This window comes from Chanodichthys erythropterus, chromosome 10 (genome assembly GCF_024489055.1).
Source record: "Chanodichthys erythropterus isolate Z2021 chromosome 10, ASM2448905v1, whole genome shotgun sequence".
NCBI lineage: Eukaryota > Metazoa > Chordata > Actinopteri > Cypriniformes > Xenocyprididae > Chanodichthys > Chanodichthys erythropterus.
In genome coordinates, this window is record NC_090230.1 from 27,144,531 (window position 1) to 27,165,113 (window position 20,583).

The 20,583-nt window shown below is 38.0% G+C and overlaps 1 protein-coding gene and 1 non-coding gene across 2 annotated transcripts; both read left to right on the forward strand.

Annotated features, from left to right (window-relative positions):
- Positions 1-195: 195 nt before the first annotated feature.
- On the forward strand, positions 196-269 carry trnai-aau (transfer RNA isoleucine (anticodon AAU)). The gene has a single exon. It is a non-coding gene; the product is annotated as a tRNA-Ile (tRNA).
- Positions 270-1,493: 1,224 nt separating this feature from the next.
- aqp12 (aquaporin 12) lies at positions 1,494-3,829 on the forward strand. Its single transcript, XM_067398871.1, has 3 exons — positions 1,494-2,158; positions 2,928-3,044; positions 3,164-3,829. Exons 1-3 carry the CDS (start codon positions 1,561-1,563, stop codon positions 3,289-3,291), a joined length of 843 nt encoding a protein of 280 aa, XP_067254972.1. The 5' UTR covers positions 1,494-1,560; the 3' UTR covers positions 3,292-3,829.
- The last annotated feature ends 16,754 nt before the right edge of the window (positions 3,830-20,583 follow it).

Here is a 20,583-nt window from a genome sequence, read left to right on the forward strand (position 1 = left end):
TTATTTAAGAAAAGAAAAAGATCTTTGCTACTCTTTTACTTGACTTATTTTTCAAGGATCTTGAATGTCCCATTTTGTTGTTTTACTGACTTTAAAGACAAAATACTACTTTTTCAAAAACAATTTGGGTATGAGTAGTTAAAATCAGCACTATTGTGTTATTTTTAAACACCGAATTCTTAGCTTGCTCTCCCAGGCCGGTTAGCTCAGTTGGTTAGAGCGTGGTGCTAATAACGCCAAGGTCGCGGGTTCGATCCCCGTACGGGCCAATGCTTTTGTCTCTGCGACCATTTTATTCATATTTTAGCTTCGAAATTCTCATTCACAATAAGAGGAATATTTTAACTGGTTATGTGTGATTTTGCTGGCACCGAGGAAATGGAAATTCGGTAACACTAAAAGGTCTTATTTGTTAACATTAATTAATGCATTAGCTGAACATGAACTAATAATGAGCAATTTTTTTTACATCATTTATATATAGATATTATATTTTCCATTTTAATTTTAGTTCAGGTTAGGTAATTTTGTTGTGTGTTTTTGTCATTTATATAATTTTATATATATATATATATATATATATATATATATATATATATATATATATATATATATATATATATATATATATATATATATATATATATATATATAAAATATATATTTATTAATCCTTATTTTTTTTGTTATTTTAGTTTAATTCATGTACCATTATAGTTTTTATTAATATTTTGATTTGAATTTTAATTTCACTTTTAGACATTTTTTCGATATTTGAATTGAATGAATTATTTACAATTTTGAGAAATGTTGCCTTGGCACCTAGCTGAAATAAAATAAGTTTTATATTATTTTTTTATTTCAAGTAACAAATGTTTTTTTTTGCTTTTTTGCTGATGGTTTTAGGTAAGAGACCCACTAGGTGGCAGTGTTTATCAGTAATCTTGGTATAAAAAAATCCCAATGCTTAAGTAGAAATGTCTGAATTTCACTCTAGTAAGTTTCCATTGACCGGAACATTAAATAACATTAATAAATGTCATTGCTCGTGCAAAATGAAAAATTTTGCCCCGTGTGAGGCTCGAACTCACGACCTTCAGATTATGAGACTGACGCGCTGCCTACTGCGCCAACGAGGCTTGATGTGCATGTGTGCAGTTGCTCATTATGTTACACGAGGTGCTGTTTTTCCAACTCATCAGGTAAGGCTGAGTTTACATTTCAGTAACAGTTGTACTTGATATGTTTGTTTGTGTATCTACTACAATCCCAAAAGCTAGTTTGTGCAAACATGATTGAGCAACAATAGACCAGTTTAAACAATGAGATCCATGCTCTTCCACTAGAGGGAGCCAAGGAGAATGGCCACTTTGAAAGGTGGCCTTGAATAGGTCAGTGTGTTTTTTTGGCCTAAGGTTTGTGTCAAAAAACCCCTTTGATAAGAACACGGCATCTCCGTGTGCCACGTTATCACATGCTTTGAGCAAATACAGTGTTGGTCAGCTCATATCTTTCTTTCTGTTCAGCACAGCTAGCTGTGCACTACACCGTTTGAACATCATGTCAGGGCTTAATGCCTCGCTGGGCTACTTCTTAACTATAGTAGGTGTAAGTGCGGTCGGAAGGGTGCTGTTCGCCCGATGGAGGCCGCGATGGACTTTCCTGACAGAGTTCATCGCCGCCTTTGCACTCGCCGCCTGTAGGCTTGAAGTGGACACCATTGCGGAGGTCGGTCAGTGGGCCGGTGCGCTTGGGCCCGATGTGGCCATCACTATGCTTTTCCTATCCATCACCGTTCATGCTATCGTCATGCAAGGCGTAAGCGGAAATCCATCAGTGACTTTAATGGATCTCCTCCAGAAGGACATCAGCGCCGTGGCAGGCGTCCTCAGTGTCGCCGCGCAGTTACTCGGTGCATACTTTGCGCTCGTAGTTGCCGGTAAGTACTGGGAGATGGAGCTGACCGACATGCACATGATCAAGAATCTGATGATGGCCGAGTGCAGTACGTCGCTGCGGGTCTCGCCACTACAGGGAGTGTTCGCTGAAGCCCTCGGCGCCATGACCTTTCACCTGGTTTACCTCGCCCTGAAGAACCGGTCACAGCTGCTGAGGATTCCCATATTCGCTGTGCTGCTGACGTTCATCGCCTATGCAGGTGGGTCTGCTGTGGACAGTGATTGGCAGAATGAAGTTTACATTTAAAGTGAATACATTAACTACAAATTGTAGATTTAAAAATGCATATATTAAACTAAATTAAAAATTGTAGATTAAAAAATTGAATGTGCATGTTTTACATAAAGATTGTACCTTTAAAATGTATATATTATAAATTGTAAATTTCAAATGCATTTATTAAAAATTGTAGATTTCAAATGCATATATAAAATAAAGAATTTTAGATTTCAAATATATATAGAATAATTACTAATTAAAACGCATATTTTAAACAAGGATTGTAGATTTAAAATGCATTAAGTAAGGATTATGCACTTCAAATGCATATATTGAATAAGGATTATGTATTTCAAATGCACCTATTAAGTTTAAATATTGTAGGTTTCAAATGAATATAATACATTCAAAATCGTAGATTTCAAGTGCATATATCAATGACTGCAATTTAAATGCATATATTAGATAAGGATTGCAGCATTCAAAAAGTATATACATAAAATACAATTTAAATAATGACTTTATAAGGATTGTAGATTTCAAATGCATTTATTTAGGGGTACACTAGCATGTACATGAACTTAATAACATACAAAATAAATAGCATTTTTTGAAATGCAAACTAAAGTTATCTCCTGTAAGGGCTGCACTTTGTTATTCTGGAGAACATCATCACACTTCATTGGCAATTATGTGTTGAAGTATTATTTTTAATGCCTTCATCCTCACAAATTTCTCTGTTGCACTAGGAAACAACTACACATCTGGATATGTGAATCCATCCCTCGCTTATGCGCTAACATTCACCTGTCCTGGACACACTTTCTTAACATATTCTCTCGTCTTCTGGCTCGGGCCTCTTATTGGTAAGTCCTTGTAAATGTCAGAAATATTCATTAATGCCAAGTATTCAAATAATACATCCAAAGTTTAAGTCAATGTATAGAATTGTACTGTTTAAAGAATTACATCATGTATTTTCCAGGCATGAGTCTTGCGCTCTTCCTGTACTTGGGAAACATCCCACTGCTGTTCAGCAGGAATCTACTTTACTCCAAGAAGGCACGTTTCCGGGTGCCCAAAGGGAAAACTTCTGAAGACAAGACAAACTGAGACGACTGACAGACAGTAAAACCAGCACTGATATGGTCTCTTTGTAAAACATATTTTACTGTCACAAAACATATGATTAAATGTTAAATCTGTTCGAATGGGTTAAGCTGCAGCCAGTTGCAACAAACACCTTAAGTTAGGAAAACACTTTGTTCATTATGTCAGGTGTCTACTTAAATCTATCCTGTTACAGAGTAAAAATGTTGAGTTTGTTCTGGTTGTCAAATTTCTACTAACATCTATGAGCCAAAGAATAGACAAGCTGGCTTAAGTTATATATACATTTAATTTAATATATAGCAAATAATATTTAATGAGCAGGTGGCATTATACTCAAGTTGTCAAATTTAGTACCTGATTGGCTGGTTTGCTAATGAAAAAAAGAGAGACAAATGGTAAAAAAGAAATGGCATATAAAATCACAAGTATGAACATTGTGATAGGTTGTGTATAAATGGCACTCATAAAACATTGCGAGTGTGTCACAATGTCACAATAGCTACAATAAAACATTTGTGCATTTTTTAGTCTTCCATAATTGCTGGTCTTCTTCATTCCGGCCTGTTTAGAGAATATAGAATAAACAAAATCGCTTATCAATTAGAAAATGCATTTGCAAAACATGACATTTGTTGAAAGAAAAAAGCTTGTCTACACTTCAGACAACAGTAACCTTTATCACTGTTATGAGTGCAGCCCAGAACAACTGATAAACTAGCACTCTTGATTTATAATTTGTATTACAAAAATAATTGCAAAAATTATTATTCTGTAACTTTGGTGATTTTTAACCAAACGTTTTTTTTAATTAATCATCTGTTGGTAGGTCCATCTTAAAGCCCAAAGTATATTTTTTATGCGTTTTAGTACGTGTGACGCAAATTTTGTCACCAGACCGCGTGCTGCCCGATTTTTGTGCGCTAGCATACGCATAAAAAATTAAGTATACTTTGAGCTTCAATTTTTCTAATAACATTTTAGGTTTTAGTTTCAGTTAACTACTGGCGCTTTTCCAATTTCCAATTCCGAGTCGTTCCAGCCAGTGAAAAAGCGCCTAAGATAACCCTGCTTAAAAGTGATGGTGTAAAGTGTCATCAGAAATGTCTTTTTTTCCCATCCAACATGGTGAGTACTAGTAAATTATTATTTATTGTTTGTAGACTATTTTTAATCAATAAATATGTGGTCAAATAGGTCAAAATGTAATAAATAATTATTTAAATGTACAATAAGTGATTTCTGAGAAACGCTGTTTAAAGTGGATCGGACCAAGCACCAAAACACTTCGACAAAGACGTTTCAGAGACGTTTTCATTCAATACTTTTTGTATTGCTTAATACAGCAATAAAGTTCAATATGACCCAGCATTCTGACATAGAACCCGGAAATGCTGCACTGTGTGTACGTCAACTGTGTAGGAGACTGACATAGAAGAGAAGAAATTGTTGAATGAAGTCAATATTTGTGTTTTGTTTTGCCTAAGATAACCCTGATTAAAAGTGATGGTGTAAAGATGTCCAACATGGTGAGTACTAGTAAATTATTATTTATTGTTAATAGACAATTTTTAATCAATAAATACGTGGTCAAATAGGTCAGAATGTAATAAATAATTATTTAAAGGTACAATAAGTGATTACTGAGAAATGTTGTTTAAAGTGGATCGGACCGAGCACCAAAACACTTGGACTATTTTAACGATGTCTTTAATACCTTTGTGGGCCTTGAGTGGTAATTGTGTTTCAGTCTATTGGAGGCCGGTTCAGTTCTACTGAAACTGTGATCTAATTGGTCGTCTTTGCTCTGGTGGGTGTGGCTACTGTCACTGCACTGTTTTATGACACCAGATCTGGAGGAGTTTAACAAGACAGGAAGTTTCTAATCGAACATGCAGATCGTGAGATCAGTGATTTTGTATTATTATTACACACTTTCTTGGTTCTGGGTCAGTGTGAACAGCAGTAGCACACAGTTAAGCTGCGACATAAAGTCACACGCCTTAGTGTTCTGGTTGGTGTGCAACTTTTGAGTATCAGCTTTTACCATCAGAGAGACGTTAAGAGTTTTAATGCATCAGCATCAATTTGTAGATCTTATGTGTGTATCATTGTGGCCGCTTGGCTCCAAAATCAAGATTTTTTTATTTTATTTATTGAAAAACTTGCATATGTTTGGAAGCCTAATTTTGGCTTTGTAGTCAAAAAGGTTGAGAACCACTGACCTAACCTGTTGCACTAAAAGAATATATATGTATGTGAGATCACTGAATACGAATTTTAATAGACTAAGCGGGATGTTTTGAGTTTTCCATAACCAAATAAGCTCTTATTATTTGAAATATGTCCATTGGACAGACTCGTTCGACTGTGCAAATTAAACTTTTCTGCCCCCTTGTGGTTCATGTCAGTCTGATTTCTCAGTCTTCTGGTCTGGCAGTAAAACACACAATCACACCTTTAGACAACTTAGCATGTGTAATTCACACATCTTTGGATTGATTATGTATTTTTAGACTTTTTTTTCATGTTTATATGTAAAATAAAATAAAAACATTTACAGATACAAAACTCTGTTTGGATTGATGCTGAAATGTACAACCAAATCCTGAACTCATATAAACACTGCTCAGTGTTTATATTTACAGATTAAAACTCCAAGATAAGTCACAATAATTCTGTTATCTGTTTCTCGTCTCCTCTTGTGGATCTGATGTCATAAACCAGAACGCCAACAGTAGCCACGCCCACCAGAGCAGAGACGACCAATCGGATCACAGCTTCAGTAGAACCACAGCTACAGGCGTGGACTTCTGTGGAAAACCAATTAAAGCAATATTATTGCTTTTATAAAACGTTTATCAAACAATACAAATATTAAAGCCAAAAACTGTGTATCAATGCAACTTTCACGAAGTAACATCATTAAAATAGTCCCTGACCGTGAACAGCAACAGAAGTTACATTTATTACACCATTAGATTGTCTTCAAGAGAGAGTCACTCAGTCACAAAGACTTTTATGTATATGACTACTCACCATATACAGAAACATTGAATGTTTTTGATGACAGTTTAGATGCGATGTTCTTTACTTCATACAGTCCAGCATGTTTCATTGTGGTGTTTGTGATGGTCAGAGATCCAGTTTGATTGTCCAGCTTCAGTCTGTCTCTGAATCTCCCATCAGGAATATCATATGTAGACAAGATTCCTACCCCTCTATTGATTTTAGCAATGAGAGACTTTTCAGCTCCATATTTCCACAGTATGTCATCATGTTTATATATTTCAGTAATATCAGTGTGAAGAAGCACAGAATCTCCCTCCATCACTGACACTGACTGTATTTCATTCGTTTCAGCTCCAAACACACCTGAAGAACACAAACAGGAACATATTAAAACATTTGTTGGTTTACAGTTTTGTTTAAATGTGAACTGCTACAAAATGTGAAGAGAATCCGATGAAAAAATGCCGACCTACACATAGGTTGAAACAACCCTGCAAATTCATTATTGTAATTTCTATTATTCACATCTCACAATTGTAATTTTAAGTTTAATTTCGAATTTTATTTACAGTTTTAGAACTGCAAGTGAAAATCATCTTAGCTTGTTACTAATATTAAGATGTGAAAATGTTTTCTAACTTACAGATCAGACGCCGACAGCACAAACAGAACAAAGCAAGCATTTGAAACATTTTCTTCAGTTGTTCATTAAAAATGATCTAATAAGATCATCCGCTGAAAATGATTGGGCTGTTCATCTGATGTGTGTGAATCCTCTCATGAGTTTGACCCTCCTACACACACACACACACACACACACACACACACACTGAACGCATGTAATAGCCTATATATAAATATTATTCAGACTATTATTATATGGAGTTCAGCTTCTGAGAGAAACCGAAACCTGCTGCGGTTTTATTTCCTTAGAAACATGATTCGTTCTATTGGAAAAATATCTTATTCAGAAGAATTACCATATATGCATGTTTGAAGGTCATCATCTTCCTGTTTTTATCAACATCCTGTCCTATTTATGAACCTCACAGTCTGACTTCACAGAACTGAAAAAAACCCATCTCCATCAAAACAAATCGAGTCAATACACCATAAATACTTTTTTTGTTTTACCATGGTTCACTATGGTCGGATAAAACTAGGGTCTTTGGGGTGGTAGTAAGTGTTTCGACCACAAGAAACAGGGTCTAAATAAAGTTCCTCCCCAAAAAAAATCCCCCTCTGAAAGTATCTGCTTGCTAGGTAGTACTTTTTCAATGTTCCAGAACTTTTGGGGGTGGGACTTGGGCACTGAACATGCTGATTGGTTGAGTTCACGCATTATTTGGATTGGTTTTATTTCAACCATCTTTTTTAAAGTCTGTTGCAGTGCGTGCATTAAGAGTTGTTTACTATTCAAATCAACGATGGAGTTTAAAAAATACGACAGATGGACTGATGATGAAGTTCTGGCTTTATTAAGCTTATATGTGGAGGACGAAATCCATTGGGAACTGGATAGTTGTGTGTAGTCCTACGTCACTGGACTATATTCATGGTACTATAGACCGCTATGTTAGTGTTTATATCTTAGACAGAGTCTATCACTTGCCTGTATGTGTCTCGTAATATCCATAAATAGAGAAAAGTTGCTCCTCCTTTGACTGTCTGGTGTGGGAGTGGCAGAGGTTAGTTGTCATCAGAGTTGGGAGCGTTACTTTTCAGATGTATTCTGTTACCGTCACAAATTACTTCATGAAAAAGTATTCAGTAACAAGCACCACAATATGAAAGTAATGTAATCTGATTACTTTTGGATTCCTTCAAGGTCACATACTGTTTATAAATAAAGTCAAATAAAAAGCAATATCATCAAATTACTTTATTTAATATGAATTTAAAATTAAAATTATACAAAATAGATTATTAAAACTAAGTAATCGTGTCTTGTTTCACCAACTAGAGATTACGCTGCCCCGTATATATATATTTTTATTTTTTTATTTCTTTAACATGCAAGGGGAAAAAATATATAGTTTACACACAACATTAAAAAAGTCTACACCATCTACATATTAGTCTATTTCAGAATACATGTTGATCAAGGCCGTGATGTTTATTAACCCTTGACCCTGAGGTGTTAGTGGTGGGAGTTCCCCTTTGTGGAGACGCCCATGTTAATTTTGACATTTTCCTGCATAATATATGCTGTACATCCATGTTTCCTTTTTCCTCTGTAAAAAAAAAAAAAATGACTGAAATTTCCAGACATAAAAGTTTTTTTCCTACAGGAAGCATCGTAATTACTCTGACAGAAATACTTAGACAGAGAGTCAGTCTGGTGAGTAGAGTCACGACTGGCAGCAGAACAGGGATTTGAAATGTTGTAAAAGCGACAGGGAGATGATGGTGTTTTTAGGTGTTTTACTGAACAGATAAATTGCCATAGCTCTCTAACAGAGTTGATTATAAAGCATTAACTGTTGTGAAGCTCATTTCATTATGGTTGCTGTAGATGTGCTGATTTATTTTCAAGGAAGTACCGTGTCTATTAATGGGTAAAGATACATTAACATCTTCAGCTAGTCAGCTTGAGATCCTTTACATCTATATTGGTTATATCTCTGAAGAATAGTAGTGAATGATTTATTAGTACGATAATCATATTCATCTGCATTCAAAACACAAACAAAACAATGTTCTTGAGGGCCAAAAGTTACATAGTGTACCTTTAAATAAAAGTTAGAGGTCAAACTCTGAAGAGAAATATCACCATGTTTACTTTATTGGTCATTAACTTTTAAATGCATCATTATGCAAAGATGAGGAGAGTTCTCTGCATGAAAGACCCATGACTGGAAGATAAACGTGCGACTACATTTCTCTCCGAAACGGTAGGAAATTAAATTGAATAGAATGTGGAGGATTTTAACTGTGACAAGATGATTGACAGGGCAGTTTAAACACTTACAGGTTGCGTAACTAAGCGACAGAACGTCCGTAAAAGACGCAATTATGACGAGGTAGTATGTCCCAAAGCTTGCATACTATTCTGCTACACACTCAAAAGTATGTATTTTTTCTTTACAAAAACAGTACATACTTTTAGGATGTAGTATAAGTAGGCGAATTGGGACGCAGCATCTATTCCTTAGCAAAAGTTTGTCTCAGCAGCTTTGTGAATAGGTTTTAAGAGAAAACTCTTAGCTAAGAACTTTTACTGCCATTTAGCAGAACTCTTAGTGGTAAGATAAAATGTTTCGTGAATACGGCCCCTGGTCTGTTGATCATAATTTAACGCAACCAAATATTCACTCCTCTCACTGCATCTGCACACTGTCATACTGTTTTTCCACCTCAAGATACTCAACATCTCTGTAGTTCTTCCATTGAGTTTGGTTTTAGTTAGTTATTTAATGCTATATGAATGTAACATCATGATTGACAGCAGAAGTATGGGCGGGACATCAGGATCACTACTGCACAACCTGGGCTCTGAATGATGAATCAACCTTTACTGGGATATAATGGGCCTGTCCAAATACCCACATTTGCAATCTTGGCCACAAGAGTGTACATGACATTGCATTCAGTTCTGCATTACCAGCCAGCCACCACTGCTTTGTAGTGATGAGTCATTCATGATGAGTCACTTAACTAAGTGTGGACCAGCTGTTCTGATGCCAAACTGTTCCTCAGTTGTGCTGACTGTTGATGGGAAAAGACTTACTGATCACCCAGTTTAATGCTCATTGGGTTGGGTTATGGTTGAGTCACGGTCGCCACGTACTCTTGTCTACTTTCCAGTGGAGGTGTTTAGCATTTCAAATGATCATGTGATCTCTGACAGGGACACACACCCCTGATACGTAACATCTGAGTCGTCTATAAATGCAGCTCCATTCATTCACAGTAATAAAGCAGGTATGAGAGGAAACATGGAGAAAAAGAAGTTTTTCCTTAGTTTGTTTGCAGTTACTGCATTCTTGCACGGTAAGACATTTGTTTATTTCTCTTCAGGTTGAAACCAAATAAATGAATATATATATATATATATATATATATACTACCAGTCAAAAGTATGGAAACAGTAAGATTTTTAAAAGTGCCCTAGATTCAAAAATTGAATGTACCTCGGCATAGTTGAATAACAAGAGTTCAGTACATGGAAATGACATACAGTGAGTCTCAAACTCCATTGTTTCCTCCTTCTTATATAAATCTCATTTGTTTAAAAGACCTCCGAAGAACAGGCGAATCTCAACATAACACCGACTGCTACGCAGCAGTCGGGATCATTAATATGCACGCCCCCAATATTTGCATATGCCAGCTCATGTTCCCAACATTATGAAAGGCATTAGACAAGGGCAGTCTGGATCTGCACAGCTGAATCAACAGACTAGGTAAGCAAGCAAGAACAATAGTGAAAAATGGCAGATGGAGCAATAATAACCGACATGATCCATGATAACGTGATATTTGTAAATTGTCTTTCTAAATGTTTCGTTAGCATGTTGCTAATGTACTGTTAAATGTGGTTAAAGTTACCATCGTTTCTTACTGTATTCACGGAGACAAGAGTAGAATAGCCGTCGCTATTTTCATTTTTAAACACTTCCTAGGTCTGCCCCAATGCAATCTTGTAAAACAGGTTTGTACCCAGTGTCTTATGTGTTTGTCTCTTATGTCACTGTCCATCCACCTAATATAAACAATTGAGGACATAGTGAATCCCAAGTATCCAAAACAGTGCAAATGTGTTCATGAACCCTTATCCAGAAATCCTGAATTTTTGTACAGGACCAGAGGGCATGAGTTAAGTCTCCATCCTCAGTCTTACATCTCCAGCAATAGGGTGTATCTTTTAACCCAAGCCTGAACAGTCTGGAAGGGGTCCAGTAAAAACGGTGCACTATCTTAAACTGTATAAGGCGTATTTTTGCATCCCTAGACGCCGTTTTGACATTTTTTAAAACTATACCACTCATCATCATCAAATGTTAAATTCAAGTCCCTTTCCCATATTTTCTTAAGAGCTATTAACACTCCCATCACCATGACTTTGAATCAGCCAGGAGTAGTATGTTGATGCTTCATGACCCTTCCCATATGCTGAAATTATCATACAATGAATGTCTGCTATCTTAGGAGGCTGTGTACTAGAACCAAAAGTAGTACAAAGTAAATGTCGTAACTGTAAATACCGAAAAAACTGAGATCTAGATATACCATACTGCTGACGTAAATGTTCAAATGACTTCACACTACCATTTTCATAAAGGTCACGTAATATAATGACACCTTTCTTAATCCATTTCCTCCATAGAAAAGGGGCTTTATAAATACATAGTTTAGGTTTCAACCATATACTTGAACAAACATTTAGGTAAGGGTCAGAGCTACGCAGACAGAAAATCTTTAACCAAACTGTTTGCAAATGTGAAATAATAGTTAATAAATTAACTGATCAAAAAATGAAATACATTTTTTCACCTCGCTATCCAGTTTAATGGACAGACTCTGCAATAATGAAATCGAAGGCAAGACAGATTGTTTAATCTTATACCAATGAGCCAGGTGTCTGAGACTGTAAGCATAATAATAAAATAAAACATTAGGCAGGCCTAAACCACCTTTCTCAACAGGTCTCTGCAACTTATTAGAATGCATCCGAGGACGCTTACCATTCCAAATAAAAACCTTACATATTCTGTCAAACTGTTTAAAATAGTAAAGCGGTATTTGTATAGGGAGAGACTGTAATAAATAATTCAATTTTGGTGTACAACTCATTTTAATTACATTGACTTTTCCAGCCATAGACATATGGAGTGGAGCCCATCTATCCATATGGTAGGAAATCTTCTTCATTAAGGGGTCGAAATTAGCTCTTACTAAGTCATTTAAATTTGGGGGAAGTAGAATTCCTAAATATCTAATAACATGCCAGGGTGAAAAGCTGAGGCAGGGCAAAATGCAGTCAGTGCAAGGGTTTCCGATTTCAGAGACAAATAGTAAAATGTTGTCTGCATAAAGCATAAGCTTGTGTGTTAGTCCCCCTGCTACAATGCCAGGAAAATCCTCGTTTTTTTCTAATTGCAGCAGCTTAAGGTTCCAAAGCATGACAAAACAGCAACAGGGAGAGTGGAGAGCCTTGCCGTGTTCCTCTACCCACTACAAAATACTCTGAAATTAATCCATTGGTTTGTACCGCTGCTAACGGTTGCTTGTACAATAATTTAGGCCCAATCCCAATTCTATTTTATACCCCTTTCCCTTACCCCTATGCCTAGCCCTTCCCCTTGCCCCTTGAAACAGAGTGTCAAGGGGTAGGGCTGAAAATATTCCCCTAAGAATTGGGACACCACTACTAGACCGTTACAAGTCGTCGCTAGCTCCTACGTCATAGATGCGCCGATGTTTATCACACACTTCTAACGGCCAATTCACACCGCACCGACAACACTCATCTGTTGGAGTTTGTTGGATCGGTGTGATACCCCTGTTGGCGTCTGTTGGAGTCGGTTTTCACTCGACTGAACATGTTTAATCGGCGTTTGTCGGGTCGTGGAATGTCTGCGCGGTGTGAACAGTTTTCCAACAGACGGCAACAAACTCACGTAATCTGACCTGGCCACGAACCGTTGCCATGACGATGAGGCAAGTCCCCTGCAAAGACAGCTGTTTGATCGCGCCCGCGCCTCACACACACACAACAAAGCAGTGGAAACCTGACATTGCAGCTTGTTCATTATAAAAAATAAAATACTGTTAAAAAAAATATACAAAAGGTACAATAGTCCATAGTGCAATCCGTGTCATTGAGCAAGAGCAGCTGCTCCACTTCACCAAAAGAGAGAGGTAATGTTAACCACTATGAGAGCAATGTAGGTTTACCTTCAGTTTCGTTTTTAATAATTCGTTTTGGCTTGTTTAGCTACATGGTTGTATATGCTTATGGGTCTCGTTAATAAAGGGTCGCGCTAAAAAAAATGTTTGTTGGTGCGGTGTGAATTGGCCTTTTAAGATGCCATCGATAGCTGTAGTGATCTCTTGCTTGGGCGACAGCTATTTTTTTGCATTTGTCTTCAGTTCTTCGCATAAGACAAAGGAGACGAACCTGCGTGTTTCCTCAGGAGTCCCTGGTTGATACAGAACATACAATACTGATGAATAAGCACGCAAACTGAATGCACTTTTTGTTTATATCATGTAACGTACACGTATTTATGGACGTAACCACAACAAAACAATACATTAATGAGGCATGCGGCAAAAAGACAAGTTAGCTGCCACCGGATTTGAATTTATGTTGTCAAATCAACGCGGGTTTCAATAAAATATAAACAAAATTGTTGTGGAACTATCATAAAGTAAAAAACATTAGCAAACTGTTTTCATAGCGATTTTAACAAATCCTTTTTCAGAGAACATAACCGTATACATGAACACAAGACTAAAGGCAACATAAAACAAGTGATTATTTATTACTAAAATACTGTTTACCGTAAAAAAATACTTACATTTATGGGTCTCTCTGCTTGCTTGGTCGGCCATGTTGGAAATTTATCATACCCCTTCGTCTGAAGTGTGGTCCCGAAAAATCTTCGTTTGAAGGGCTACCTGGCCCTTCCCCCTACCCCTTCCCCACCAACCAAATGAGAATTGGGAAACCCCTACCCCTTCATGTGAACACGCGCAACAAAGGGGAAGGGGAAAGGGGTAAGGGGTAAGGGGCAGAATTGGGATTGGGCCTTAATCTATCTTATAAACGTGGTTAGAATTTTAAAAAGGTACCTCCACTCCATCATGTCAAAAGCCTTCTTGGCATCTAATGAGATGGCTGCAATTGGGGTCTGTTCCTCCCTTACTGACCACATAATGTCAATAAACCGACGAATATTATCAGAAGAGCTACGGCCACTATTGAACCCTACTTGATCCACACGTATAAGTGATGATATAACTTTATTTAAACGATTAGTCAGGATTTTTGGTAAGATTTTCATATCAAGTTGAATCAGTGATATTGGGTGGTAATTTTTACAATCACTTGGATCCTTATCCTTTTTAAGTATAAGACTAATTAGAGCTTGTGACATTGTTGGTGGTAACTCCTCCCTCTGAAATGCCTCCATAAAAACTTCTAGCATTAAAGGAGCAAGGTCTTTAATGTGTTCCTTAAAAAATTCTGCGGGGAAACCATCCGGACCAGGAGCTTTTCCTGTAGGCAATGCTCTGATCACCTCAATCAAGTTATATCGGAGTCAAGAAGTTGCTTCTGCTCATTTGATGGTTTAGGGAGATCTAACGGATCCAGGAATCTGCTAATGTCCTCAGTTGATGATGATGCTGACTTGTAAAGATCTATATAAAATTCTTTAAATGTATTATTTATATCTGTAGCAGTAGTAAATATATCTCCCCTAGAGGACCTAACAGATGGACTAATGGAAGAACACTCCTTGTGCTTGATATAATTAGCTAGAAGTTTTCCTGCTTTATCTCCTGACTCAAAATATTTCTGTCTTGTCCTGAATAGCAAAAATTCGATCTTTTGAGACAGAATGGTGTTATATCTATATGTTACGGTTGCTGGTGTAAAGACGAGGCAAATACGGATCTCCACATTAACAATGGGTCTTTTTAATGAACAACGCAAGGAAACCTGAAGAGGGGTCCAGTTCATTCCCTCATAAACAATGAGAAGCCCCACTGGTACACGGCGGGTCAGGTGCAGTGGGCAGCCTCGGTGGGTCAGGTGTTCTTTGCGGCCCACCCATCTGTATCCCAACCCTGGGTACCTGCCCCCCCCAAAAAAAATACTTGGGGAGGTTAAGGAGGGCCTTCAGAAGACTGCAGAATGGTGTGGTTTTGTGGACAGGAGTGGGCTCATGGGCAGCGGAGCATGGAGCGGCGGGCTCGGCGGCTGAGACTGGAGCGGCGGGCTCGGCGGCTGAGACTGGAGCGGCGGGCTCGGCGGCTGAGACTGGAGCGGAGGGCTCGGCGGCGGCTGGAGCTGTGTGAAGAGGGGTCCAGTTCATTCCCTCATAAACAATGAGAAGCCCCACTGGTACAGGAGCTGGCTCGGTGGAGACTGGTGCAGCTTGCTCGGCGGAGACCGGAGCTGCTTGCTCGGCGGAGATTGGAGCTGCTTGCTCGGCGGAGACCGGAGCTGCTTGCTTGGCGGAGACCGGAGCTGCTTGCTTGGCGGAGACTGGAGCTGCTTGCTCGGCGGTGATTGGAGCTGCTAGCTCGGCGGCTGGCGGCCAGGAGTGGGCAGGACCGTTGAAACGGTATGTGCAGGGCTTTGGGGTAAGGTGAGCTGGTGATGCCCGATAAGCTGCTGATGGGGCTGGACAAGGACTCTGGTTCTCTAGAACTTTATCTACTATGAAACTAGAACCATTTAACAGGAGAATCACATTCAGGGAATCGACTAAGGAGAATTTACAGGCTGGTTCATTATAACGAATAACGTCCTTGTCCAGTCCCATCAGAAAAACAGCATTAAGGCAGGCATCAGTCCAGCTCACCAAATAAGAAACCTCCAAAAACTCCTCCACATACCTCTCCAACGGCCTGCCACTCTGCCGCAGATGGCAAAGTCTTTCGTCCGCCCTGAGAGGTTTTGGAGGCTCGGGAAACAGGAGAAGACCCATTCCTTCAGTGTGGAAATCCAACGGTTCTGGTCTGTCCTTCTGTTACGGTTGCTGGTGTAAAGACGATGCAAATACGGATCTCCACATTAACAATGGGTCTTTTTAATGAACAACGCAAGGAAACACCAAACATACTCAATATAACATTTAGGACAGACAAGGAGTGAAGGGAGTGAGTCCATTATATAGGAGGTGATGATGATAAGGAACAGGTGCAGGTGATCCGTGACGATGAGGAGATGACGAGGGAAGTGAGTGCAGGTGAGGAGACAAGAGGATCATGGGAAATGGAGTTCTGGAGACGAGGGAACTATTCCCAGCAGCTCGCAACTTCGCTTATAGATCTATTAAAAAAATGTTGATCGTCAATGTTAGGCACATAGATATTGGCCAATAATAAATTCTGCCCCTGTATTTCAGCCCATGCAAACCATAATAACTCTTATCTTTCTTATCTTGACTTACCTTTCATTTGTTTAACATATATAAATTGTAAATGCTTTTTTATTAATATTATAACTCCCCTACTATTACTTGACCCTTCACTGCAAAACATATAACCGCCAAATGCCCTGCCAAGTTTTTCAGCTTCCTGCATAGCAAGATGTGTTTCTTGGAGAAATACTATATCCAGTTTGTTACGCTTAAGAGAAGCCACCACCTTCTTCCTTTTAATAGCGTGCCCCGACCCATTCACATTCCATGTGGAAAAAGATAATTTACCTAAGTCAACGAGTGGCATTCTTCAGATGTAAAGACATATGTAGCCAAGTTCACATTCTCTAAACCATATTCAAGCAATAGTGTGACCATAAGACCCCAAACAGCCCAGAGAAAAACAAAAACAAATTACGCTTCAACATGAACATTGCTCATCAACGTTTTAGCTGAAGTCCATCCCACAAAAGTCCAATGGTCCATGACTCGTTCAAGAGAAGTTCCGCGACACTTCGCCACTCAAAACAAAATTAAGGCCGATGAAGTTGGGAAAAAAAATCAAAAACCCGCCTCAATTTTTAAATGTAACCAATAACCAAATAAGTATTCTTAAAGGTCCCGTTCTTCATGATCCCATGTTTCAAACTTTAGTTAGTGTGTAATGTTGTTTTTAGAGTATAAATAAAATCTGTAAAATTTTAAAGCTCAAAGTTCAATGCCAAGCGAGATATTTTATTTAACAGAAGTCGCCTACATTGAACGGCCAGTTTGGACTACATCCCTCTACTTCCTTCTTTAATGACGTCACTAAAACAGTTTTTTGACTAACCTCCGCTCACAGGAATACACAGAAAAGGGGGCGTGGTCTTGTTGCGCTCCCACGGAGAAGAGCAAGAGTTGCGTTTGTAGAGTGTGTTTGTCGCCATGTCGTTGAAACGGTGTTATTTTCATCCTGCAGTCCAATCACCTTTGTTTGGCCTTCCCAGGGACGCTGTACCTAGAGATCAATGGTTACAATTTATGTTTAACTCGGTTCCAGAAAATTATATTCCACATGTAAAAATATGTGCAGCACATTTTGCTGAGGACAGCTTCCTCAATCTCAATCAGTTTAATGCCGGATTCGCACAAAGATTATTCTTGAAAGATGCGCTAAAAGCTGCTGTCGAATCACAACACAGGAACCGCTGGCACAATCAGAACTCGTTACGTATTTCTGAAGGAGGGACTTTATAGAACAAGAAAGTCATCAGCCCGTTTTTATGACAGTGGAAACAGCGGTATACAGATAAGTAAGTTATGTGAAAAATACTGTGTTTTTTTACACGCGAAACATGAACACTATACTATTGCACACTATAAACACAATCAAAGCTTCAAAAAAACACGAAAAACGGGACCTTTAACGTGTATATATTGCATACAGTTACAAAGGATAAAAAAAACAAAAACAAAAAAAAAACAGAGCTTGAGAAAAAGGATATCAAGGCTCACTACATTTTTTCAATGAAGGCAATAACCTCTCGTGGGCAAAAAAAAGTCTTGTGGCCATCCTTAGTTTCGATTCGTAGTTTTGCAGGGTAAAGCAGTGCGAAGCTCACCTTCTTCGAGTGAAGCAATTTCTTGCATTCTTGCATTTTGCTTCTGCTGTGTTGCTCTGGCGAAATCAGGAAAGACCATAATATGATTGTTCTCCCAGCAAAGTTTACTTTTAATTACTTTTAATTGTAGTTCTCTCTCGGCCCCTTCTAGAAACTCCACTCGTTTTTCAACCTCATCCAATCTTGTAATCGGGGCGGATAGTTTAGCCTCCACCGACGCGGTAGTTTTCTGTATCTCCGCAATTCCCTCCATATCACTTGAGATTTTTGTCAGAATAGTATAAATGTTTTGGTTCCCATCAGTGGACTTGGTCTCGGGAACAGCTAACGTTAGCTCCCGGCCATCTTGATCCTGAGTGGCATCGGGCGTATGCGAACGTAAGTGCCTTTTTATTTCCCCACAAGCCGAGGATTTCGACATTTTAGACATTCTTTAATATCAGTATTGCTTAACTGACCGTGTAATTACAGTTTTCACCGGTTCAAGATTATTAACAGGATAATTATAGCAAACTGAAGCGGAGCTCGCTACTAAGCTGCCTCCTCTTGTATCACGTCACATGACTCCCCTGCCAAAGCAAAAAATTAAAACTAGATGTACTTTTCATGTTATTAGATTTTTAACAAAAATTACACTTGTACCAAGAGGCCGTTTTGCCCTACAGGTGCAATTAAATGTCTCCAGTCCGACAAAACCATTTGCTTAATACTTAACAAAAAACAAACAAACAAAAAAATTGAAAATATTCTGAAGATATAATTATATTTTATTTTAAATAACACACTCCCAATCTACAGGCGTGATTTATAATGAACTTTTCACTCTTTCTTCAGGTGTGTCTGCTGTTGGTTCAGTGTCAGTGTCTGTGATGGAGGGAGATTCAGTCACTCTAAAGACTGGAGTTAAAACAGACCAACAAGAGAGAATTCATTGGTATTTTAATGGCAGTCGCATCGCCCGCATCAATGGAGATCTCCGTAATATCTGTACAGATGTTCAGTGTGGTGAAAGTAATGGGATCTTCAAAAACAGACTGAAGCTGGATCATCAGACTGGATCTCTGACAATCATGAACATCAGAAGCACAGACTCTGGAGTTTATAAAGCAGAAATCATCAAAATCAGCGACAAAGAAACAATCTTCCATGTTACTGTTGATGGTGAGTCATTAAGTTTAAAAGCAGGTTATGTTTAAATGATATCAGCATGTTCATCCCAGTGACACTGAGCTGTTTTTCTCATGACCTGTGTTTGTTTTTCTATTGGAGATCCATTCACTTTTAACAGTTAAAATCTTATCTTTTTAAATACATCTGTTATTTCATACTCATAGTTTTAAGTTCGCTGGGGAAGTACAGAAGATTTGTAAAATGTGTGAAGAGCTCATAATAGTTTGTGAGTTTATCTCATTTAATGACTGCAAGTGATTCTTACATTGCCTTATCTTGGAATATCATAAAGCAGAAAGATATATTTCAGTGTAGTAATGCACTGTGTCTAATACATGTGCAGGTCTTTTAAAAAAGACATGTCTGCTATTAACTTGATATTTAGCAGTTTTAAAGTTAATTTTGTTTCTAATGAATGTCTCAGGATCCATTTAATATGCACAATTATTGTCACAGTTAATTCCTCTTATGGAGTTTATTTTCCCTCAAAAGATGGTCCAGCAGCTGTTGGTTTGTGTTTCAGGTGTTCCTGCTCCAGTGTCAGTGAAGAAGGGAGAATCTGTCACTTTTGGTCCTGGTGTGATAAACGACTCAAATGATGTGATGATATGGTGTTTTAGTGGCAGTCCCATCGCTCAGATCACTGGAAATCAGAGCAAGATCTTTACAGTAAAACAGGGTGTTGATGGTGAGAGATTCAGATACAGACTGAACGTGAATCAGACCGGATCTCTGACCATCACAAACAGCAGACCCACCGACTCTGGACGCTATCAACTACAGATCAGCAGCATCAGATTCAGCATCATTAGGAGCTTCTGTGTTTGTGTCACTGGTGAGTCTCATTGATCACTGTAAATTCAGAATTCATCATTTTTAACCGGTCCGTTAACTTTTTATTGACTAAAATATAACATATTAGAGTATCAGCCTATTTAACGTAACAAAAGGTATTACTTGACCAAATCATTAATTCTAAACTATAAATGAACAAAAATGAATGAAAAGTCATGTTTTCCTTTTTATTCCCTTTTAACATTTTTACAAGGTATAATGTTCCTCAAACGTTCTTTCAACTATTTTGATTTAAAATTCAACATTCTAGGAATGTTGATTTGTAACATTCCAAGAACATACAAAATGTCCAGTTTCCTTAATGTTAGTAGAATGTTATTTAAAGGTTAGTTTGATGTTCCTGAAACGTTCTTTCAATCATTCAAACACCTGCTGTGAAAAAAAACTGACAGAAAGATAAATAAAAACTACAACTTTCTTCAGCCACAGCCTTAGATGAACTTAAGATAAAAGAAATGAAATCTCTGAAGATCTGATTAAACAACTCCACAAACAGCATTACCAGCTTCACTTATTACTAACCAGACTGACTTTATTTCTTTCACACGTCTACA